The 20,445-nt window shown below is 36.9% G+C and overlaps 1 protein-coding gene across 4 annotated transcripts in view; it reads left to right on the top strand.

Moving 5' to 3' along the window:
* Positions 1–20,062, top strand: part of LOC136881076 (ATP-dependent RNA helicase me31b) — a 143,583-nt gene extending 123,521 nt beyond the window's left edge. For all 4 annotated transcript variants that reach the window (XM_067153690.2, XM_067153692.2, XM_067153691.2 and 1 more), the window contains one exon: positions 17,162–20,062. In XM_067153690.2, coding sequence (XP_067009791.1) covers positions 17,162–17,236 — 75 coding nt within the window. In that variant the 3' untranslated portion in view covers positions 17,237–20,062. The remainder of the gene's footprint in view (positions 1–17,161) is intronic.
* Positions 20,063–20,445: the final 383 nt, after the last annotated feature.

The raw sequence follows: 20,445 nt of genomic DNA, 5'->3' as shown, positions 1-20,445 counted from the left end.
TTTTCAGATTCAAAAATAGCTTCAAGGTACGGTTGTGCGAGAGCAAGAACGGGAGCGCTAGTTAAAACTTTGGCTTCTGCAGTTGAGGGAAAGCTAAGAGTTTGTTTATATGCCAGCCTTTGAATATGTTACATCTGGTTGAATTGTATGTTGTTCATTGATATTTCAATGATTGTAAGTTAGTGAGATCTTGGGGGGGGGGGAATCTCCCCTCCCGGTGCCCTAATGGCTGCATTACTAATTACCTTTCTTGAAAGTTGGCATCTCTGTGAGAGCTTGTACTTCTGCTTATAGAAGTCCACCATTTCCTTGTAATTTTCTTTTTCTGCATCGACCTCTTCTGGCTGGTTTTTGTTGGTCTCAAATTGAATCGTTTGAACCTTCAGAACAGGGTGGCTTTAAAGCAATGTCAGTGCGTCGGTTGCTTTCTCTGTTGGAGAGACCTTGTACTTCTTCATAGACATCATAACCTTGTCCTCTCAAAACGTTAGCCATCATTGATCTGGCTGCATTATGGCACGAGGTGCGTAGTATATCAGCATATAGACGGGCTCCCAGGACACTTGAAAGTTTCAAACTCTCTATGGCAGTGCCGACGGAGGCTGTTGCCCTGAGATCTGCCAGGTACAGTACGCACAGCAGAGTCATTGTCATTCATTTTTATTGTCTTGCGCCATTCATTTCAAGACAATCCTTTATGATCCTGAATCTGTGTGTTTGCTGGAGTGTACCGTTGAAGCAGGACTACACCTTTGCCTTTATGCTCTTTCTTGCTCCAGTTGTCAAAAGCTCTGCTTCTCAATTAGAGTTGCTTTCTATGTATCTACAAAACCGTGCTTTTTGTCTCTTATAGATTCTGTTTCTGCTTCATTCATTGCGGCAAGGCCTGTGCTGATTTGTTGACATAAGGTGCTCATTCAGTGTGAAAAAAAGTTATTCGAAGATTTGGAAATTTTGCATGCATTAATATGTTGCAGATATATTTCCATGATGCACAAAATAAACCCAGACCTTTAAATTTCATTTTAGTGTGTATATATCATATCATTTGGGACATCCATGGGAAGTTGCAAAATTTCCTATAATGCTCCTTTACTATAATATCGGCATCATTTATAAATTTGACTGGAATCTTTTGTGGTACTGTCTGAATTTATATGCCAAACTGGGACCGTTTGACGTGTTTGTGATTACAAATTTTTTATCAGAACGCAAAAGCGGTGAAGAAATGAGCTCTAGAGTGGTTATGAGCTTATTTAGGACCTTGACGGACTGGAAAGTAATTTCATTGGAGAAATTTACACCTGAATACTTATGTTCTCCTTTCTTCAGAAACGGTATCTGTTTTTCATTTGCCGTGAATAGTTTTTCTTTTGGTAGGTTACCACATTTGATGCATATTCCTTTACATTTTCCAATACTGATGTGTTAGCTGTACCTGCCTCTCCGTGCCTGTTGTTTGAATTAATATGCTGCATGCACCTATTGTATGTAAGCAAAATAAATGGGAGTTTGGTCCGTGTTTCCAATTTGAGAAAGAAGAAAGTCCATTTTCTTGTCCAAGTTTGATGACTAATTTAGGAAATCCAGTTACTTTGTCCATATAATCAAGCAGTAGACGCTGAGCCTGTAAGATTCTTCTTCGTGGAGTAAGTCCATGTTTCCACGTAAAACGAATAGCCCATCCCATGATTGCCTTAAATTGTGCACTTGTATTGCCATATTTTTTCGCTTCTCTTTCATCTGCATTATTTCATATGATACAGCAATGCAGTAATTTCTTAGTTCCACTACAGAGTCGGGTACTTCTTTCTCAACCTCGGGAAATTTTCCGCACTTGGGGACATGGAACGATCGACACAGGGACTAAGCTTTAATTTGTCTTTCTGATCCTGCCAATAGCAAATTATTTTGTTTCTACACCGGACTCTCATCCTGTGCACTTGATGTTATTTTCTGCAAAAAATAATTACAGTGGAGACCACAAAAATAAACGTACAACACGGGAAAACGAAAAATCCAGGAATGAAGGAAAACCGTCATCAATTTGACTAAACATCACAAGAATGAAATAGGTATAATATAATCTTGCAAACCCTCTTGAACCAAACCAAACTACAATTCCAATGGGCCTTTGCCTGTCATGCGACAGCTGTTCAGCCTGAAGGCCTGCAGATTACAAGGTGACACAGGGTCAGTGTAACGAATCCTCTCGACCGTTATTACTGGCTCTTAGACTGGGGTCGCCATCTCACCATTAGATAGCTCCTCAATTTAAGGTAATTACATAAGCTAAGTGTGCCTGGAACCAGCCCTCATTCAGGTAAAATTGCCTGACCTGCCGGGAATCGAACCCGGGCCCTCCGGGAGAGAGGCAGGCAAGTTAGACCGCAGGGCCGGCTTCAAACATTTACTGGCATGAGAATTAAAAATTTAGTGACTTGATATTCAGTTTTACCAGGGAAACTTCGTCATTTTCCCCGTGAAAACTTCTTTCAGTTCATCAACTTTGATCAGCCAAACTTCGAAAAATCTAATAACGCCAAGCCAAACAACAATCTACTGCAAGTAGTTTTTAATTCTCTAACCTAATACAATAAAGCTCTTTAGATACGAAAGTGCCCAGCATGATGACGAAATCCCTTCTTTTCTTAATCTTCTGTTGTTATTTGGTGTACAGTATACTGTTCGTGGTCAGTATCTGGAAATCTTGAACTGCGTAAATTAGGCCTACATCAACCTATAAAGGTTATGTTGATTTGAGAATATAGTTTCCAATGTAAGTATCGATTCTCAAAAGTTCTCGAATGCATTATAATCTGCCCGTTGCTAATCACAATCAAATTGGAAAGAGAAAAAATATCAAATCTTCAGAAATTATGGTTATTCGTGACCCTGAGCACAGCTGGAAAGCGCACTTGCTGCACAAGTCAGTACTAGTTGTAATTGTTACAGACTATTTAAATGTAACGTGCGCAAATAAAAAGACTGAGTGTTTTATGAATTTTTACACAAAAACGTAAAATTCCCAGTCTTATGTTAGGACCAATACAGTAACAAGCAATCCCAAGACCTCCCATGACCTTTTTATGTAAGGTGCAACATCTGTTCTGGTCTAGATAACCATATCGTATTTGATATTAAAATACCGTACTAATACTTGTGTTATGGAGCAGTTTAGTTTCCTGCCTGAAAGCACAGGGACTATACATTGACCTGAGGGAAGTGCAGAAAACCTGTTCGGGGATACAATTGAAAAAATTGAAATTATAAACATCTAAACCTGGACATAACGTGGACATTTTTTACAAGTACGGTACGAGCATTTGACGGAACTCGTTCAGTCTTCAAGTACAGATGTCGAAATGCGCTCTGTCTTTTTTCCAATTGTCGTGGCCGCTCTCTGCTTTATGATTTGAGGATTATCTAAACAATACCACCCGAATGCGATGCTAAGATGGTCCCGTATGCAAGTTCACCGCTGATCCCTTTTCCAGTACAGGACTTGCTCTGTCGCAATGACGGGGCGTTAACGCCAAAATCTGTAAGTAATCCGTAGCCATCCTTTTGTGAGATATAGTTTCTTGGAAAGCTCGTGATCGAGGATTTAGCGTTGATGGGGCTGAAATTTCTGGACCGTTGATCCGGGAAATTGTTTCTTCGAGGAGTGGTTAACGCAGGATTTTTACATTGTGATTTAATTAGGATGCTCGCGGGATCACATAATTCAAACGCATAATCCAGGAAAACTTAGTTTCTGGGAACGGATAATAGAGTTTCCACTGTAAAACAGTTGAAGCAGTTTAACCCTTTGGCACACAGCCTATATGCAGGTGTTTGCTCGAAGACACTCAGACTAATTTTTGTGATTTTTCCAAAGCAAATTACAAAAATTCAACACGTAAAGAGTTTAACACACATTAAAATAAAATTAATCACACTAATACAGGAAACTAAGCATTTCAGAAATGAATATACCTTGGACGTATTGTTATTGGTTAAGCCCAAAACAATTATTAAATTTCGAAAATAAATTATTGTTTTCAATGACAGAAAAATTAGACATTGTTGCGTCTTCCTTCTTTACTCTTAGACGTGAATGAAAGAATATTTAATTCTGAATAATTTGATATCAATATGTGTGTGTGCTGCAATTCACTCATGAAGCATTGCATAAAGTTCTTCAGTGTACATGTAACGGTCATCGATGTCAGGGCCTCGTGGTCCGATGCACGGTGAGCAGTTACGACCGTGTCACTTCCCACATAACGGGAATCACTTTCGGCAAAAGGTCATTATTACTGTCTAAATCATCTGAAAATTAAAGGATATCGGCCTCATTCGGCCTTGAATATGGCCTAGCCATTACTATAAAAAGATGGCGCAAGCGCGTGCAACAACGGAGTTATGAAAAGGAGTAAAATTGTAGTTTCCGAAGTACATCGAACACACGATATACCAAAGAAATGAAATAAACTATAAACAAAACTCATAGCAAGATCAACTTGTTGTATTCATAAGCCAATCAAAACAGATCCACACGATAACAACTTCAAATAACCACAACATAAACATTCACGGTCAACAGATTTCATTTGTCGAAAATAAAAATATTTTGTAGGGCTGGTGGATATATCTGTTGAGTTAAACGCAAATTCAATGCTTTAACGTATCGTTGATATAGATGTTGATTCCCATAGGGAATCAGAAACATTTGTTCCGAATGAGTAAATTTATATTGGTATTAACGTACCGTCACGATTAACTGTTACGATTTAACAGCTACGCAAATGACCGAAATCTGTAAATAAGACAGAGCCGATGTATCGGCACCGTGAGCGTTTTCGCCATAACCTCTCGCGCCGATAGATCGGCGCGCTGAGTGCGAAAGGGTTAACTGTTATTCTCTTATCTCATTTTGCACGTCACTTAACAACTCTGTCATCTTGCTGTTGAGACTGAATGCAGCTGTTCTCACAATGAACTGTGATTGAGGCGATAGTATCTGAAAACTCCATGAGAGAGGAAATGTGCTATCTGGTCTTATTCCTCAATACAGTGAACTGATGGGTCGAACTAGCTCTTTTGAGTGAGCTAGCACATTCACTCCCGCTCCTAACTGAGAGTCGTTCAAAAGAGTCGACTCTTGGGAGCGGGAAAGTAGGAGCGAGTTATTAATCTCATTTTTTGGTCTGTATTGACAAGTGATTACATTCACTTTACAAAGTATACATTTATTATTGACCTATTCAATACTTACAATACCATGTTTTGTGGTTAAATAATCATAAAAGATTGAAAAGTTGTGGACAAGTTTTGCCCTTCTTATTGGGCATCATCAGCACATTAGCTAATCTTAAAACAAACAATTTTATTTAGAATGGTTACACTATTGTTTATGAAAAATTGAGATCAGGTATGTTGTGAGATTTTTAAAAAAAAATTTTCTTTGAAGCAGTAGTTAAGAAATTTGACATGGGAAATACAAGCACACGTTAAAATTATTGTAGTATATTTTACGATATTGTCTAAAAAATTATTTGTAATGATAAGAAGTTTTTAAAATCAGCATGTATCTGGAACTGAAATGGATCCTCTTCTTAGTGAGTCAGTAATATTTGCCGCGGTCGCTGCCAAGTAGATCAGAGGATGAATTTTGTTTTAAATTATGCGTTCCAACTGTTAAAATTAGGTTAAGAAGAAGCAGATGGTGTATCTTTGTTGAATTGATATAAGATACTCTGGTGTAATTGTTGAAATGCAGTATAAGTTGGAGATTTATGTGTGTTTGAAATTTATGTTGATTTCCACATATTAGTGTGGTCTTCCGGATGTTGTAGGAATCTCGACGGATAGTGTGTTGTTAAACTGCAAAAGAATAAAGACGTATTTGATGTGTGTGTTTAAAACGCATGTGTATTGACAACAGTGATTACATTCAATTTACAAGGTATACATTTATTATTCACCAAATCAGTACCTACAGTACCACGTTTTGTGGTTAAATAATCATAAGATTGAATGCCCCTCCAAATAGTCTCCCTCCCACAATGACACCGACACGTAATACTCCGCCCAGTTCTACCCTCCCTCAACTCGCCCCCCTCCCTCCGTCACGCTCATACAACACGCGATGTAGGAACTCCAATCAGACCAACGCTGCTAACAAAACAAGATAGATACTCACTCGGCATTTGAGTAAGTACCCAATTTTACACAATCGGAAACACTGTACAATCGCATACGTTTTAACCACACACATCAAATACGTCTGTTTATTCTTTTGCAGTTTAACAATACTCTATCCGTCGAGATTCCTACAACATCTGGAAGACAACACTAATATGTGGAAATTAACATAACTTTCAAACACATATAAATCTACAACTTATACTGCATTTCATCGATTACACCAGTGTATCATATATCAATTCAACTCAACAAAGATACACCATCTACTTCTTCTTAACCTAATTTTAACAGTTGGAACGCATAATTTAAAACAAAATTCATCCACTGATCTACTTAGCAGCGACCGCGGCAAATATTACTGACTTTCACTAAAAAGAGGAGCCATTTCAGTTCCAGATACATGCCGATTTTAAAAACTTCTTATCATTACAAATAATTTTTTAGACAATATTGTAAAATATACTACAATAATTGTAACATGTGCTTGTACTTCCTATGTCAAATTTCTTAACTACTGTTTCAAATAATTTTTTTTTTTAATATCACAACGTACCTCATCTCAATTTTTCATAAACAATAGTGTAATCATTCTTAATAAAACTGTTTTAAGATTAGCTAATGTGCTGATGATGCCCAATAAGAAGGGCGAAACATGTCCACAACTTTTCAATCTTTTAGGATTATTTAACCACAAAACGTGGTACTGTAAGTATTGAATAGGTGAATAATAAATGTATACTTTGTAAATTGAACGTAAAGTAGGAGCGAGCCGAGGAAGTCAGAGGCCGCTCTCCGCTCCAGGTTCATTCGTTCATCCGGTTTATGACTTCCGGGCGCTCTTCACGACTTCCAAGCGCTCTGTATGACTTGCGGGAACGAACGATATAGCTCAAATAATTTACATTTTCCACAACAGATGGCAACACTATGTCCAGTTCAGAAAGCTACTCTTGAAATAAAACTAATGAACAACTAATATATGCACTCCTGGCAACATTGGCAATTAATCTAACGATAAAGCTTTGTATATGGTAACTAAGAAATGTATCACAAATATGCAGTATTAATGGATAACATCTAATATTACTTTGGCGCGCGGCTGTGAGCTTGCATCCGGGAGATAGTAGGTTTGAATCCCACTATCGGCAGCCCTGAAGATGGTTTTCCATGGTTTCCCATTTTCACACCAGGCAAATGCTGGGGCTGTACCTTAATTAAGGACACGGCCGCTTCCCTCCAACTCCTAGGCCTTTCCCATCCCATCGTCGCCATAAGACCTATCTGTGTCGGTGCGACGTAAAGCCCCTAGCAAAAAAAAAAAAAAAAATATATATATTACTTTGCCTATGTTCCTTTCTTCTTAAAATGATGCCTTTCAAGACTGAATGCACCATAACGAGACGTATGTTCATGATATTGGCAGTACTTACACATTAATAAATAATTGTTTAAAAATGTAATGGGATGTAAGTTACTACGGTATATACTAAGGCACGGGTTATTTATTCATAAAAGGTCAAAATAGTGTCATTTTACTTTTTCTAGATTAATCATGACCCGTTTTTATTTGAAGGAGCGAGATGGCGCGAGGTAGTTACCTTTCCCACAACAGATGGCAACACAATGTCCAGTTTGGCACGCTACTCTTGGAATAAAACAAACAAACAATATTTACACACTGCTGGCAACATTAGCAATTAATCCAATGATAAAGTTTTATATGCAGTAACGAAGAAACGTATCGCAAATATCCAGTGTTAATTGATGACATCTAATATTACTTTGCCTAAGTTCCATTCTTCTTAAAGTGATGTCTTTCAAGATTGAATGCCCCGTACGGGACTCATGTTTGAGATATTGGCAATACTTCCGTTCGACCCCGGCAGTCTACAAGAATCTCTATTCCTGTTCACGTAGTTTACATTTCACTCAACAGATGTCTTCAAAATATCCTCTCTCGACTGGAACTACAGAAAGTTTCTCGCTTGACTCTCCGCGTTGGAACAACAGATTCCTTCATTCAATAATGCAGCGTAGGAAACATAACTGATTAAACACGATCCTTCAAAAAAAAAAAAAAATAAATAAAGAGACGACTATCAGCACAAATGTACATATAACCAAGTATACTACAGTGAGCATAGTAAATTTTTTTTTTTTGCTAGGGGCTTTACGTCACACAGACACAGATAGGTCTTATGGTGACGATGGGATAGGAAAGGCCTAGGAGTTGGAAGGAAGCAGCTGTGGCCTTAAAAGCATAGTATTTTGCCTTTTTTTGCACACAGTATGGTCACACTCTCTTCTATTTTCTTTTTATTTTTTATTTTTTCAAGAACGATTACACAGTATGAGACGTACATGTTCGATATATATTGGCATTCCGTACACAATTACACTACCTACTTCTACCACTTTTCCCACACTTGTGGGGTCGTGGGTGCGAACTGTTCCGCAAATGTCGATTTGGCCCTGTTTTATAATAAATAATGTTATTGGCTTTACGTCCCGCCAACTACTTTTACGGTTTTCGGAGACGCCGAAGTGCTGGAATTTAGCCCCGCAGGGCTTCTTTTACGTGACAGTAAATCTACTGACACGAGGCTGACGTATTTGAGCACCTTCAAATACCACCGGACTGAGCCAGGATCGAACCTGCCAAGTTGGTGTCAGTACGCCAGCGCCTCAACCGTCTGAGTCGCTCAGCCCGGCTGGCCCTGTTTTACGGACGGATGTCCTTTCTCACGCTAACCTTAAGCGGAGGGATGTAATCTTGTTTCTGTGGTGGTTGGTATTGTGGTGTGTTGTCTGAATATGAAGAGGAAAGCGTTGGGACAAATACAAACGCCCAGTTCCCGAGCCAGAAGAATTAAATTCCAGTCTTTGTCGAGAATCAAATCCGGATCCCTCTGCACCGAAGGCCTCAATGCTGACCATCCAGCTAAGTAGTCGGACTCGTTACACGACTGCACGTTAATAAATAATTATTTGAAAATGTACTGCGGTACACACTTTGGCATGAGTTATTTAGCCTATATTTTAAAGTCAAAACTAGCGTTATTTTCTATTTCCCTTAATTCGATTTAAAACTACGGTGTATTATTTATCCACTGTATCGTAAAACCGAAAGATTTTGGCAATAAATATGTTGATTCATAACTACGACTGCATTTAAGAAACAGGTGAGAGTATTTCTTAATTATTTCAGACAGAATAAAACTACGCTGTTTCTACTTGCCGAGTGGTATATTCAGTATTCTGGATAGTGACTGTTTGTTCGTGCTTAGTTGAGGGTAGTTAACCCGAACTTGGTGTCGTTTATTTGCTCTTAAACCTACTGGATGTATACTAGGCCCTACATCCTTCATAGATTATAAGTGCATGCAGGAAGTGAACTGGCAAGTATTACTCAACATGTTGTTTATTTCATTTCATTGTTTCGTTAGGTAGCAAGTTGCCAGAACTATGGCACAAAAACGTACCTAGCAGACAGACCACAACCACTGCACTCATAGCACTGATTGAGTGCGGGAAGAGGGCTAGACTGGGCAGCCTATAAAAAAGGAAGCGGCTTCTATATGTCGCGTGATTATCTGAGGCATGGTATTGGCTAGAAATGAACGAGTCGATTTGACAAGCTAGCTCTTTCAGTTGATAAGAGTCGGCTCGTACTAGCTCTCAAGGAGCAAGGAGGGAGCTAGCTCATATAAGAGTCGACTCTCAATGAGTCGTTCAAAAGAGTCAGTTCGTTCATGAATGACCCATCACTACAGTGAACTCCTTCTGTACCCATTACAGACCTTGTACTGTATCACTGCTGCCTTTATCATGTCTATTTTATTTTCATCCCCTGTTTTCTTGTTGCTCGCCCCAATTGACTTGTTACCCTGTTACGACACTTTTCTCCTATTTTTGTCCTGTGTTCCCTTTTACCACCTGTATTTATCTTTGTATTTTTCTGGCTTTCTGCATATCCTACACTTCCCATATCAAGACGAAAGATCTGTCAAGATGGCCCCGCAATGAATGCAGATGTCTGCCTCTGCCCCGATGAACTGCAAAGCAGAAACAAGCTTATCGGGGGCTGAGAAGAGATGGTTGTAGTGAACCTGGGATTAATGGGGAGAGCCTATATATTCCAATACTGCAGTATATGATGTGGAGGTCATCCTTGTTCTTTAGCATTTTAAAGTTTGTCCTAGTCTCCTCTTTCTGTTGCTCCCACTTTCCACACTGACCTTCCTGTGTGTTTGTCCTATTGGTTTTTTTAAAATTGTTTTAATTGTTTCTCTGCAGAACCTCGTCACCTCTTTTTGACCTCTTCCCCATTTTCATCATCCTGATTCTTTTGTATTTGTTAAGCCAGTACTACTTCATACTGACTCGGCTGTCCTCCAGTTCCTGTTTTGACTATAGACCTTGGATCACTGGTGCTGTGATCATGTCTGTTTTCTTTTCATCCACTCCCAGCGATTTTTCTTGCCATGTCTTTTTCTGCTCATGATGGCATGTTCTCCCAATCAGCTTGTGTGTGTTGTTTGATCTTCCTCTGATCTGTTCAGCAGGGGGTTGAAATGCTTGTGCAGAACCTCTGTTGCCTCCCTTCTGTACTATTTCTCCATTTTCATAGTCTTCCTGGTTTCTTTTTTTTGTCTCACAATATGACTTATATCCTGTTGTACAAATGTTCTTTCCTTACCTTGAAATTTCTTGCATTAAATGCAGGTTTACGCTCAGTCAAGGTTCAATGTATTCTGTAAGAGCAATGCATTTGGATATTGGATTTAGTGTAAATCGCATTTGGGTAACACCCACGTTTATCCGAAGGACATTCTGAATTAAATATTTCTGCAATAATCATTTTGCCAATGCAAAATTTAGAGTGAAGGCAATCATTAATCCTGCTTCAGCGAGTTTGATGTAATGTGCTGTTTGACGTATATTACATTATACGTGTGAAGATTTGTGAAGAAAATAGACAAGATTCAATTTAATTAAGAGAAAGACTAGTGACCTTCAAATAAAGCAAAGTGCTGAACACTTTTTAAATGTGTTTAAACCAGTAGCACTTGCTCTTCATGTGACAGAGAAATGACTGTACCATTGGAAAAATATAAAAGCATACTTGCCAAGCATTCCGGTTTTCCATAAAATGTACGGATTTTGAATATCCGCGCTTGGTTTCGCTTTCTGCGGTCAAATCGGATTTGTTTGACTTTTGATAGTAGCTGGTAATACGAGATGTAGTGTTTGAAATTCGACTGGTAAATGTATTGATATGTATAGACAAGAAAAGTGTTCCACTGATCAATACTTGTTTATTGTGAATGAATTATTACACTAGTACTGGTTTCGGCCTTTCATGGCCATCATCAGCTAGTACATAACATTTATAGTCATTAGGCAAAATCAAAAATGTAACGTTATATAATCCGGATGTCTAATGGAAAATGGAAATAAAATACATTGCAGTATTGTTAGGTTAAAATATCTGTGATTGAAGGTGGTGGTGATGGTTACAATAAACTAAAATGTATTGAGTGTACATGGATATAAGTACATTAAACACAGCAAGTCTCCAAACATATCAGTACAAAACCTCCACAACAACAACAACCACCACCACCACCACATAACGAGCATAGACGAGAGAGGTGTCGCCACCAACTGCTCCAAAATTAAACCCTGTCTCACAGTTTATATAAAAAACTTACTGAAGTACATCAATAGTTGGATTGCACAGTATTAAAAAAAAATTCAAAAATTTTTAATGACAAGAGTTTTTACCACACATCAATAGAACGTATATCAGCCACAGAACATTCTCGATGATCACCTTATACAACTAAATCAGCACAAGAACCACAAGGAGATTGAAGAATGAGTTCGTGTTGCGTAGCATTCAAATTTTAATAGACGTTTTAAAATATATACTATGTTTTAATGTGTAACATTTAAGTGTTTTATACTGTGGCCTATATGTTTTAATGTGTTTAATGTACTCATATCCATGTACACTCAATAGATTTTAGTTTATTGTAACCATCACTACCACCTTTAATAAGATATTTTATAAACTAACAATACTGCAATATATTTTATTTCCATTAGACATCCGGATGATCTAACGTAACATCTTTGTGATTTTGTCTAATGACTATAAATGTACCAGCTGATGATGGCCATGAAAAGCTGAAACCAGTACTAGTGTAATAATCCATTCACAATAAATAAGTATTGATCAGTGGAATACTTTTCTTGTCTATACATTGAAACCAATCAGTATGGAAAATGAATCTTATAAATAATAAAATGTGTTGATAATCACATTATCTATTATTAACATGCCTTTGTCACCTGTTAGACCTCAATTGCTACTTCATTCACTGAGATGTTCCCAAACAAGTAGCAGGCTGTGATTTGGAAGAAAAATCTGTGAAAAGTAGCAGGCTGTGAATTTATATAAAACAACTTTAGTAACTGTGTCATGCTTCGTAGCAGCGTTGAAAGGCTTTGTTTGTGTGTGGGTTTGAGTAACATTGGCTGGAGTTCTGAAACTCGTGGAATTGTGTGACAAATTTGTAAGAGATTTAGTATTTCTAGTGATGTTCGTAATGAGTTCAACTAAGAAACGATATTATCACTCTTTTAGGGAGGCATATTCTGCTTAATTTCCTTGTTTTATACGGTCACGGAAAGTGTTCCCAGTGTTAAGTGGAAACAGATGAGCACTCGTCAAGATGTAACTTTGTGTAAGTACAGCAAGACTTCGTTAATTCGAAGTTGTTGCGATGAAAAATTTGTACTTAAAATTACGTGATGTCAAATAAACTGCCAAATCGTAATTCATAAATGTTCATTAGTTTACTGTACTGTGTGCATTTTAGATGCCTTGTACTTGCATGCAAAGAGCCAGATGCCCTTAAAACATCGTGGCTCATCAAACTTACCTATGATGAGGGGAGAAAGTCTCTCACTTCCGTCTGCATTACAACGCAGAACAGAGACTATCCTTGTAAGATTTCCCACCATGGCACTTGTCCATGGCTGCCTTGTCTCGTAATTCAAAATGCCAACTCTCGTTGCATCACAAAGTATTCTAAAACCCATTAATGCATGCAGTCATCTTGATTCTCAGTTTAAACTTTTCAAATGTCTTGGAGAACACTATTTCCAAAATGTATCAAACAAGGTTCATTTACATTATTCAATAATGCACTTTGATAAAACACTGGCAAACATAACCTCACACAATGAAAGAAAGAAAAAAAATTCAAAGATGAGGACAAATGCTGTGCAAATGCTTTATCTGTTGGATTACTGTACTGTATGCATTTTAGATGCCGTGTACTTGCACAGAAATTGCCGGACACCCTTAAAACATTGTGGATTATGGAATGACAAGGGAAGGTAGTCTCTCTTCTGTGTACATTGCTACATAGTGCAGTGACCCCTACCCTTTTACGATTTCCTGGCTGGCACTTCTCTCCTTTAAAACGTAAGTCTTTTTAGGCTCAGCATTAGGAAATTTAAAAAATGCAGTTTCATCTGCACTGACAATATTGTTCGGTGCTTACAAATTGATAATATGATCCACGCTTTTTCGTCAACTGTCGGTATCGCCAGTGTTTGCGGATTGTTTCTCTAAAACGGTAAATACAGAAGAATTAAGATTTCACTCGAACATAGTGCATATGAAGCATACTGTAGACACACCGAAGTGAGTGAAAGTGCGGGAAGCTACCCCTGGAGGTTCTGGAAGACGCGTTCTTTCATGACGCGGAGAAATTTTGAATTTAAATTACTCTGTAAAATACTATTTTATTTTTAATGTAACGGCAGTTTTGAATTAAGTCTGAATTTCGGTAATGGGACTGACATTGTTCTTCGAATTACGAATTATCCGCATTTCGAATTAAACAGTTTAAATAAGGTGCAAAACCGTACCTCATGTTTCCGGGGAATGAGAGCTGCTTCGAATTAGGTGAGGTATTGAATTAACGAATTTCGAATTATCAAGGTTCTACTGTATTTAATTTCAGGGATGATCATAACATATATTTGACTTGTATTTGTATTTGTATAATCTCCTTCCTTGCTGTCCTTTTACATTATGTCTCAAGATTTTGCGATGCATGCACGTGTTGTTAAAAATTTTCTACTTTAGGATGTTCTGAATTTTTCATTTTGAAAGTTGGTAGGTATGCTAAAGTATGACTTGGAGGAAGTAAAAGTGTTAAAAAAAATCTGAAATTAATGACACTAAAATTAAGAAGTTTGAAAATGTTATCAAGAATTGGCTCCACCACAGATTGTGGATTTCATTGTTCATTCAGTATTAAACAGTTCATATGTTTTACATCCATTCAAGCATGAATTGAGTGGATGAAAGCCATAACGGTATAAGTAGCATTTTGGTCATTCAGAGAAAAAGGCATTTAAACATCTTAACTCATATAAAGCATGCTATTTGTAGTTATACCACCCATCACTAGAGCGCAGAATATTACTGCTATCACTTGTATCTGTTGGTGAAAGGATACATCCTCCTGGGGTTACATCCTGCACTTAACTCATTATAAAAAAAAGTCACTTATACTGTAATGGTTTTCATCCATTCAATTTGTACTTCAATTTGCACAAGAAAAATCATTTCTATCAATACTTGTGAAATAGCAAGCAAATTCTCAACCCTTCATTCAAATGTTAACCATTGAAGTGCGTGCGTGCGTGTGTGTGTGTGTGTGTGTGTGTGTTCTAAAATATCTTTTAATATATCATACTCCAATTCAAAATATTGTTGAAATGCATCATTTAGATTTCGTTATTCTCTTATGTACTTAATGACGCATACACAAATCTGAAAATAATATAGAATGACTAGTAAAAATTTAAAAAGTCTTAAATCAAATCAATCTTATTTACAGGAAATAAAAATGGTTTTGATTTTTTCACACTCTGATAACAGCACACAGGAGATTGCAGACTGCTCGACAGTTATGAGAATTTCTTGAGGCTAGTCGGGGTCCATGTATCTGCACAAACTGTACTATCAGGTGCATAGTGCCCAATTAAGGTAATTTTGACCTATCCAACATGTTCTACTAGAGAATTGAGTCGACCAACATCTTATTTGGGGCTTGATGAATGGCTTAATGTCATGGTTGCAGATGAAACATGAATATAACTTTGGCCAGGGTGCGGAGAAGTAAAGGATGCGGTGGAAAGTACCAGAATGTTCAAGAGGTGCATGGATTTGAAGGTGGTGGTGTAAAGTTTTGGGCCAGTTTGAGGGATGTTAACTTCTCAGCGGTGTACCGAATGAATTCAACCTTTTAGGGATGAAAATTGTGCTGAATGAATTTTTGTCTACTGCAGTGCTCACCCTTGTTGATTTGCATCATTTAGGAACTTGGAGAGAAATGGTTATCGACCATATGAATAAATTGGCCAGCTAACTCACTGTACATCAACTTCATTGAGCATGCATGGGACAGGTTGAAAATGGCTGTTTTAGATTATCCACAACCTCCACAGACACTCCCAGACCTCATTAGTTACCCAGATGGAATAGGATCATCTTCCTCAAGATGATTTCAATCTACTGATCGCCAGTGTGCCATAGCACATCAGAGACCTGAACATTGCCAGAGGAGGCCGTTCAAGGTACTAAGGCGCGAAGAAAATTTAAATTGTAGCATTTTCATTACTGCTATTTATTTGCATTAGATATTGGAAGAAAAACATTTGACTTTATGAACGTGTACATTTCCACAATTGTCTCGCAGATGCAAGCTCATAGCTGCATGCTCCTAACCGCACGGCCAACTCGCCCGGTCATCCAAAATTCATCAAATTGATAGAACTCACCTTAACCAACACTAAATCAAAAGTCAAGTTCAGAGGAGAATTCTCTGAACCATTCCTCATAAAAGCAGGTTTAAGACAAGGAGATTGCTCGTCACCACTGTTGCTCAACTGTGCCTTGGAATATATATACCAGGGGAATGGTACAAGAATAACCCAGAGAACATCCAAATTGGAAGACCCAAAGACAACATAACTTTAAAATTAATTGCCTAGGATTTGCTGATGTCCTTGCTCTCTTGTCCAACGATATTCAGGAAAACAGACAAGTTATATCACTACAGGAAATAGGACAGAAAATTGGTCTTGGAATATCTTTTGAAAAGACAGTAAATATGTTAATTGACCCACCACTCTAACTAAATTGCCATAGGAAACCAAGAAATAAAAATTGTAGATAAATTTAAATATCTGGGAAAAATCATAACATATAACCTCAACAAAAAGCCAACATGGCATAATAGAATAAATAAATTGACCCAGAATACCTACAACAAAAACGGCCTGTCAATAGCAACAAAATTAAAACACTATAAAAGCGTCACTCAACAGCAATAACTTATGCAAGTGAAACCATCTTCAAAACAAAACAACTAATACTGCACAAATAGACAAAATACTCGAGATAGAGAGAAGAATCATTAGAACGTGCATCAACAAATCCTACCAAAAAGACGGACACTGGAGAGTAGCTTCTAATGAAACAGTCTACAAGGAAATAGAACCAGTAATGAACACAATCAGGAAGATACAATAAGGAAAATTCACCAACTTTGTTGCATTGTATCCTTGGTATTCCAAACAATTTTTACAGTCTATAGCATGTTCTTGGACACTTCTAAAGATTTTAGCTTCTATTGAAGTCCATAGTCATCTTGTCCATATGTTTGTTTTGTAGGAAGTATGTTTTTGATGAGTGAACGTGATTTTGATGGGATAAGTACCTCAACTCGTGTATTTCTTGGGGAGGGATCACTGGACAGAAACTTCTTTCCTCTATCCTTGAGTTTTGGAATTGTCGATTATGTTTTGTTTGTTCTAAACATGAACAAAATTACTCTTTGTTCCATATACTGACTGTAATGTTTCTCTTGTTTTACAGGTTATCGATCCATCACTCTACGTTGCGAAGTTGGAAGATTCTCAGGGAATTGAAGAGGCAAATGTGAGCAAATAGACTCATTCGTTGCAGAAACCAATCTCAAAGTGCTGTGAGGCGGTGACAGCGAAATGAATCTGCCGCCAGAACAAATCTGTTTAATTTATAGAACGTACAAGTGAGATTTTGTCCCTCTTTTTCTCTTTACTTTTTGACTGTAAATATTTCGAAATAGAGATTAAGCGATTCGTTGGTTTCCTGTGAGTAAGAGAGAAAGGTGTGTAACGTGGTGAATCGACAGGTTTGCACCTCACTTGGTGGACAGTGAAGTTTTGTGTTGCATTTTCCACTCTTTTTTGTGGAAGATGAAGAACAAGCAAGAGTATAAAAGTTTTAAACTGGGTGTACGATTTTTTGTTGTCTAGATTTTTATACGATTTATATAGTGAATTCAGCCGCTAACTGGTTTGATTCGATAAAATGTCTAGACCACTAACTTGCATTGCTCTGATGATGGCATCATTCGTTAAAGAATGGCCCATTTTTTAAAACTTGGTGTTTAACAACTGAAGAAAATGCTGCTTAGCATAAAATGCGGTTACACATATGAAGCGTCCTATTTTTTCTTTTTTTGTTTTTTTCCCCCTCCCCTCGGATCTATGGCTGATCTGTTATGTATGGTCTCTTGCCAGAGTTATGCAAGTAGTGACTAGTTTTGTAAATTTATTTTTATAAGTACTGAAGTGTAGGGTTGGAAAGTTTGCTAGTTTCTTATTCATATGGAATTAAAATTCTTATTATAAATACATAATTATTACCATATTAAGCAGGAATTTTATTTTCGAACTACTGTGGCTGATATCTGGTTCTCTTTTTTTTTACCACCTGTAATTTAAAACATCTTTTGGATCTCGCTAGATATCAGGAGCAATAGTTCCTCTTTGTAGCCCAGTGATGGCACAGGAAAATTGATATTTTGTTTTCATTAATGTTCAGAGACTCGAGTTGTGAACTTTCCAATCCTCTCTCATGCGTAAAATAAAACATTTAATAAATTTCATATTTCTGTCCGAACATCGTAATACCACCTATGGACAGTTACGTATCTCTAGCAATATGTTTAGTAATCGGAACAATATTAAGATACTGCAGTAATTACAGGATCTCTCGTGGCGATGCTAAACGGCTCATTACATCGCAGTTTGAATTGAGATGACAAACTTACGGTGTATGTATGTGATACAAGGTGAATGAATAATCGTGAACTTGTGCATGTATGCATTGAAAGTGTTTCCCTTTTTTAAGCGAATATGTGACGGTAAATGACAGTTGAAATACAGTGGAAGAAATATTTCCTTCTGGGATAATGAATTTTTGTTTTTCTCTGAGATCGGCATGATTGGTGAACTAATACAACTGTCCAGTGTTGATGTGTTTGTAAAAATGAAATTCGAAAGGCATGTCGCTATCATCTAAGAGCTATTTATTTTGGTTAATCAAAAAATTCATTAATACATCAACATTTTGTACAAATTTTGTTCATAAGGAAAGCTGAGTAATGAAATAGGGTGGTAGTCATTTAATTTTTGAAATGGCAACCATATTTGATGTATTAATTTTCAATCATCGTAAGGTAAAATAGAAGTACCTGGGGAAGAGATCCAAATGAGACAGCAAGGTTAAGAGCACATCCTTGTTGAAGCAATCTCGAAGTGCCATTTATATGAAGTGGTGGTTTCTTTACAGTGCTCATTCCTGATGTCCTCTCTAATCAGTGTTGAAGGATGTTGGAAGTATGCTAGGCAATTGCACTTTTTATCTATTTTCTGGCTGCTTTTTTATTGCTTTAAATTTCTATTCCTGTATTTAAAAAGATTTCCACTTTCCAAATTGCAACTTGCCTATGCATAAAAATATATATCTTAAGTTTTTGGAAGTAAATACTTTTCTAGACAAAGGTATTACTGCACAAGTTTTTGACTTCTTATGCTATTTACAGCATTCTATTAAATTACCGTGCCTAATTGGTTTGTTTACTAGGTGGACGCGGATGCTCATTATGTCAAATTTCCATTTTGAGTATCCATATCCTTTGTTTAGTAAGCATTTGTCATCAGTTCTGGAAGGGTGGCCCTGCAGAACTGAAAATACATTAAAGCTTATCATTTTATTTTTTAATTCTAAATTTTGTTTCCGTTTTCAAAAAGAAAAAAAAAGAAAAAAATATAGGGCCACGGGGTTGGGAGTTGGGGGAAGGTTAGCAAGGGGAAAAGTTGGCATCATCACTACTATACATAATTTCGGCTTTTGCAAAAGGAAATAGATGATGATCTACCATTAAAATGACTAAATAGATGCATTTGGCTGGACTTGTGGAAAACAGAATCTTGCAATAAGGGGTTAAAATGTGAAGGCATATTATTTGAGTTCTATTTGATGTAATATAAATTCTAAATTATAATGCCATGCAATAATTTTTACTTGGAAGAGCATCTTTATTAATATAATTCTAATGTATTTAAATTTCTGTGTTTTTATATAATCAAAAATAAGCTGTTGGCTTCCTATGTCATTTGAAAGCAACAATAAACTGTTCACTCATTTGACCCAATATCTTTAAGTTTAAGGAAATTGTAAGAGTTTTTTTTCATGTGCACACATATTCAACTGTAGTAAGATCTGTCTTAATTTTGTATTTTATGTGCAAGAATTGACTTTTATGTAACAAGTTCAAAATTTTTTTTTTGATATATAATTGAGAATATTCATGTACAATTTTCTAATCATATTTGCAGATTCTTTTACTTTTATATATATATAAATTGTAATTCTTGAATTATTGTACAATTACCACAGTTACATGAAACAAACATTGGCAAGTAAAATATATTATGTCCTTCACAAGAAATTGACTAATATTCTAATACTGCAGCTATGTAGTTTAAGCTTCATAGGTCATTCTCTAAAGTATTTTCCTTAATTCATTGCTCAAATCTTCCAATCCTGTGAAATTATTCCCTTCCTAAATTGTTTATCTTTCATTTACTTCTTTATTGTAATCATTTTGTACTAATTAATCCTCTACCCCAAATTCAGTTTATATGCAAAGAGACCCTGCTACTTGAATTTCTTTTTTTCGAAATCTGGCAGCGAGAAATTGCATACAAATAGCATTATTTGCTTGGCATCTAGTAATGTGTTGGGGATGATTAGTGAGAGTTCTCGGTATAGGTCATTCACGGCTAAAGAAAAGCTTCACATTTTATTATTATTATTATTATTATTAT

This window comes from Anabrus simplex, chromosome 9 (genome assembly GCF_040414725.1).
Source record: "Anabrus simplex isolate iqAnaSimp1 chromosome 9, ASM4041472v1, whole genome shotgun sequence".
In the NCBI taxonomy this organism is placed as follows: domain Eukaryota; kingdom Metazoa; phylum Arthropoda; class Insecta; order Orthoptera; family Tettigoniidae; genus Anabrus; species Anabrus simplex.
This window is presented reverse-complemented; position numbering and strand designations above follow the sequence as displayed.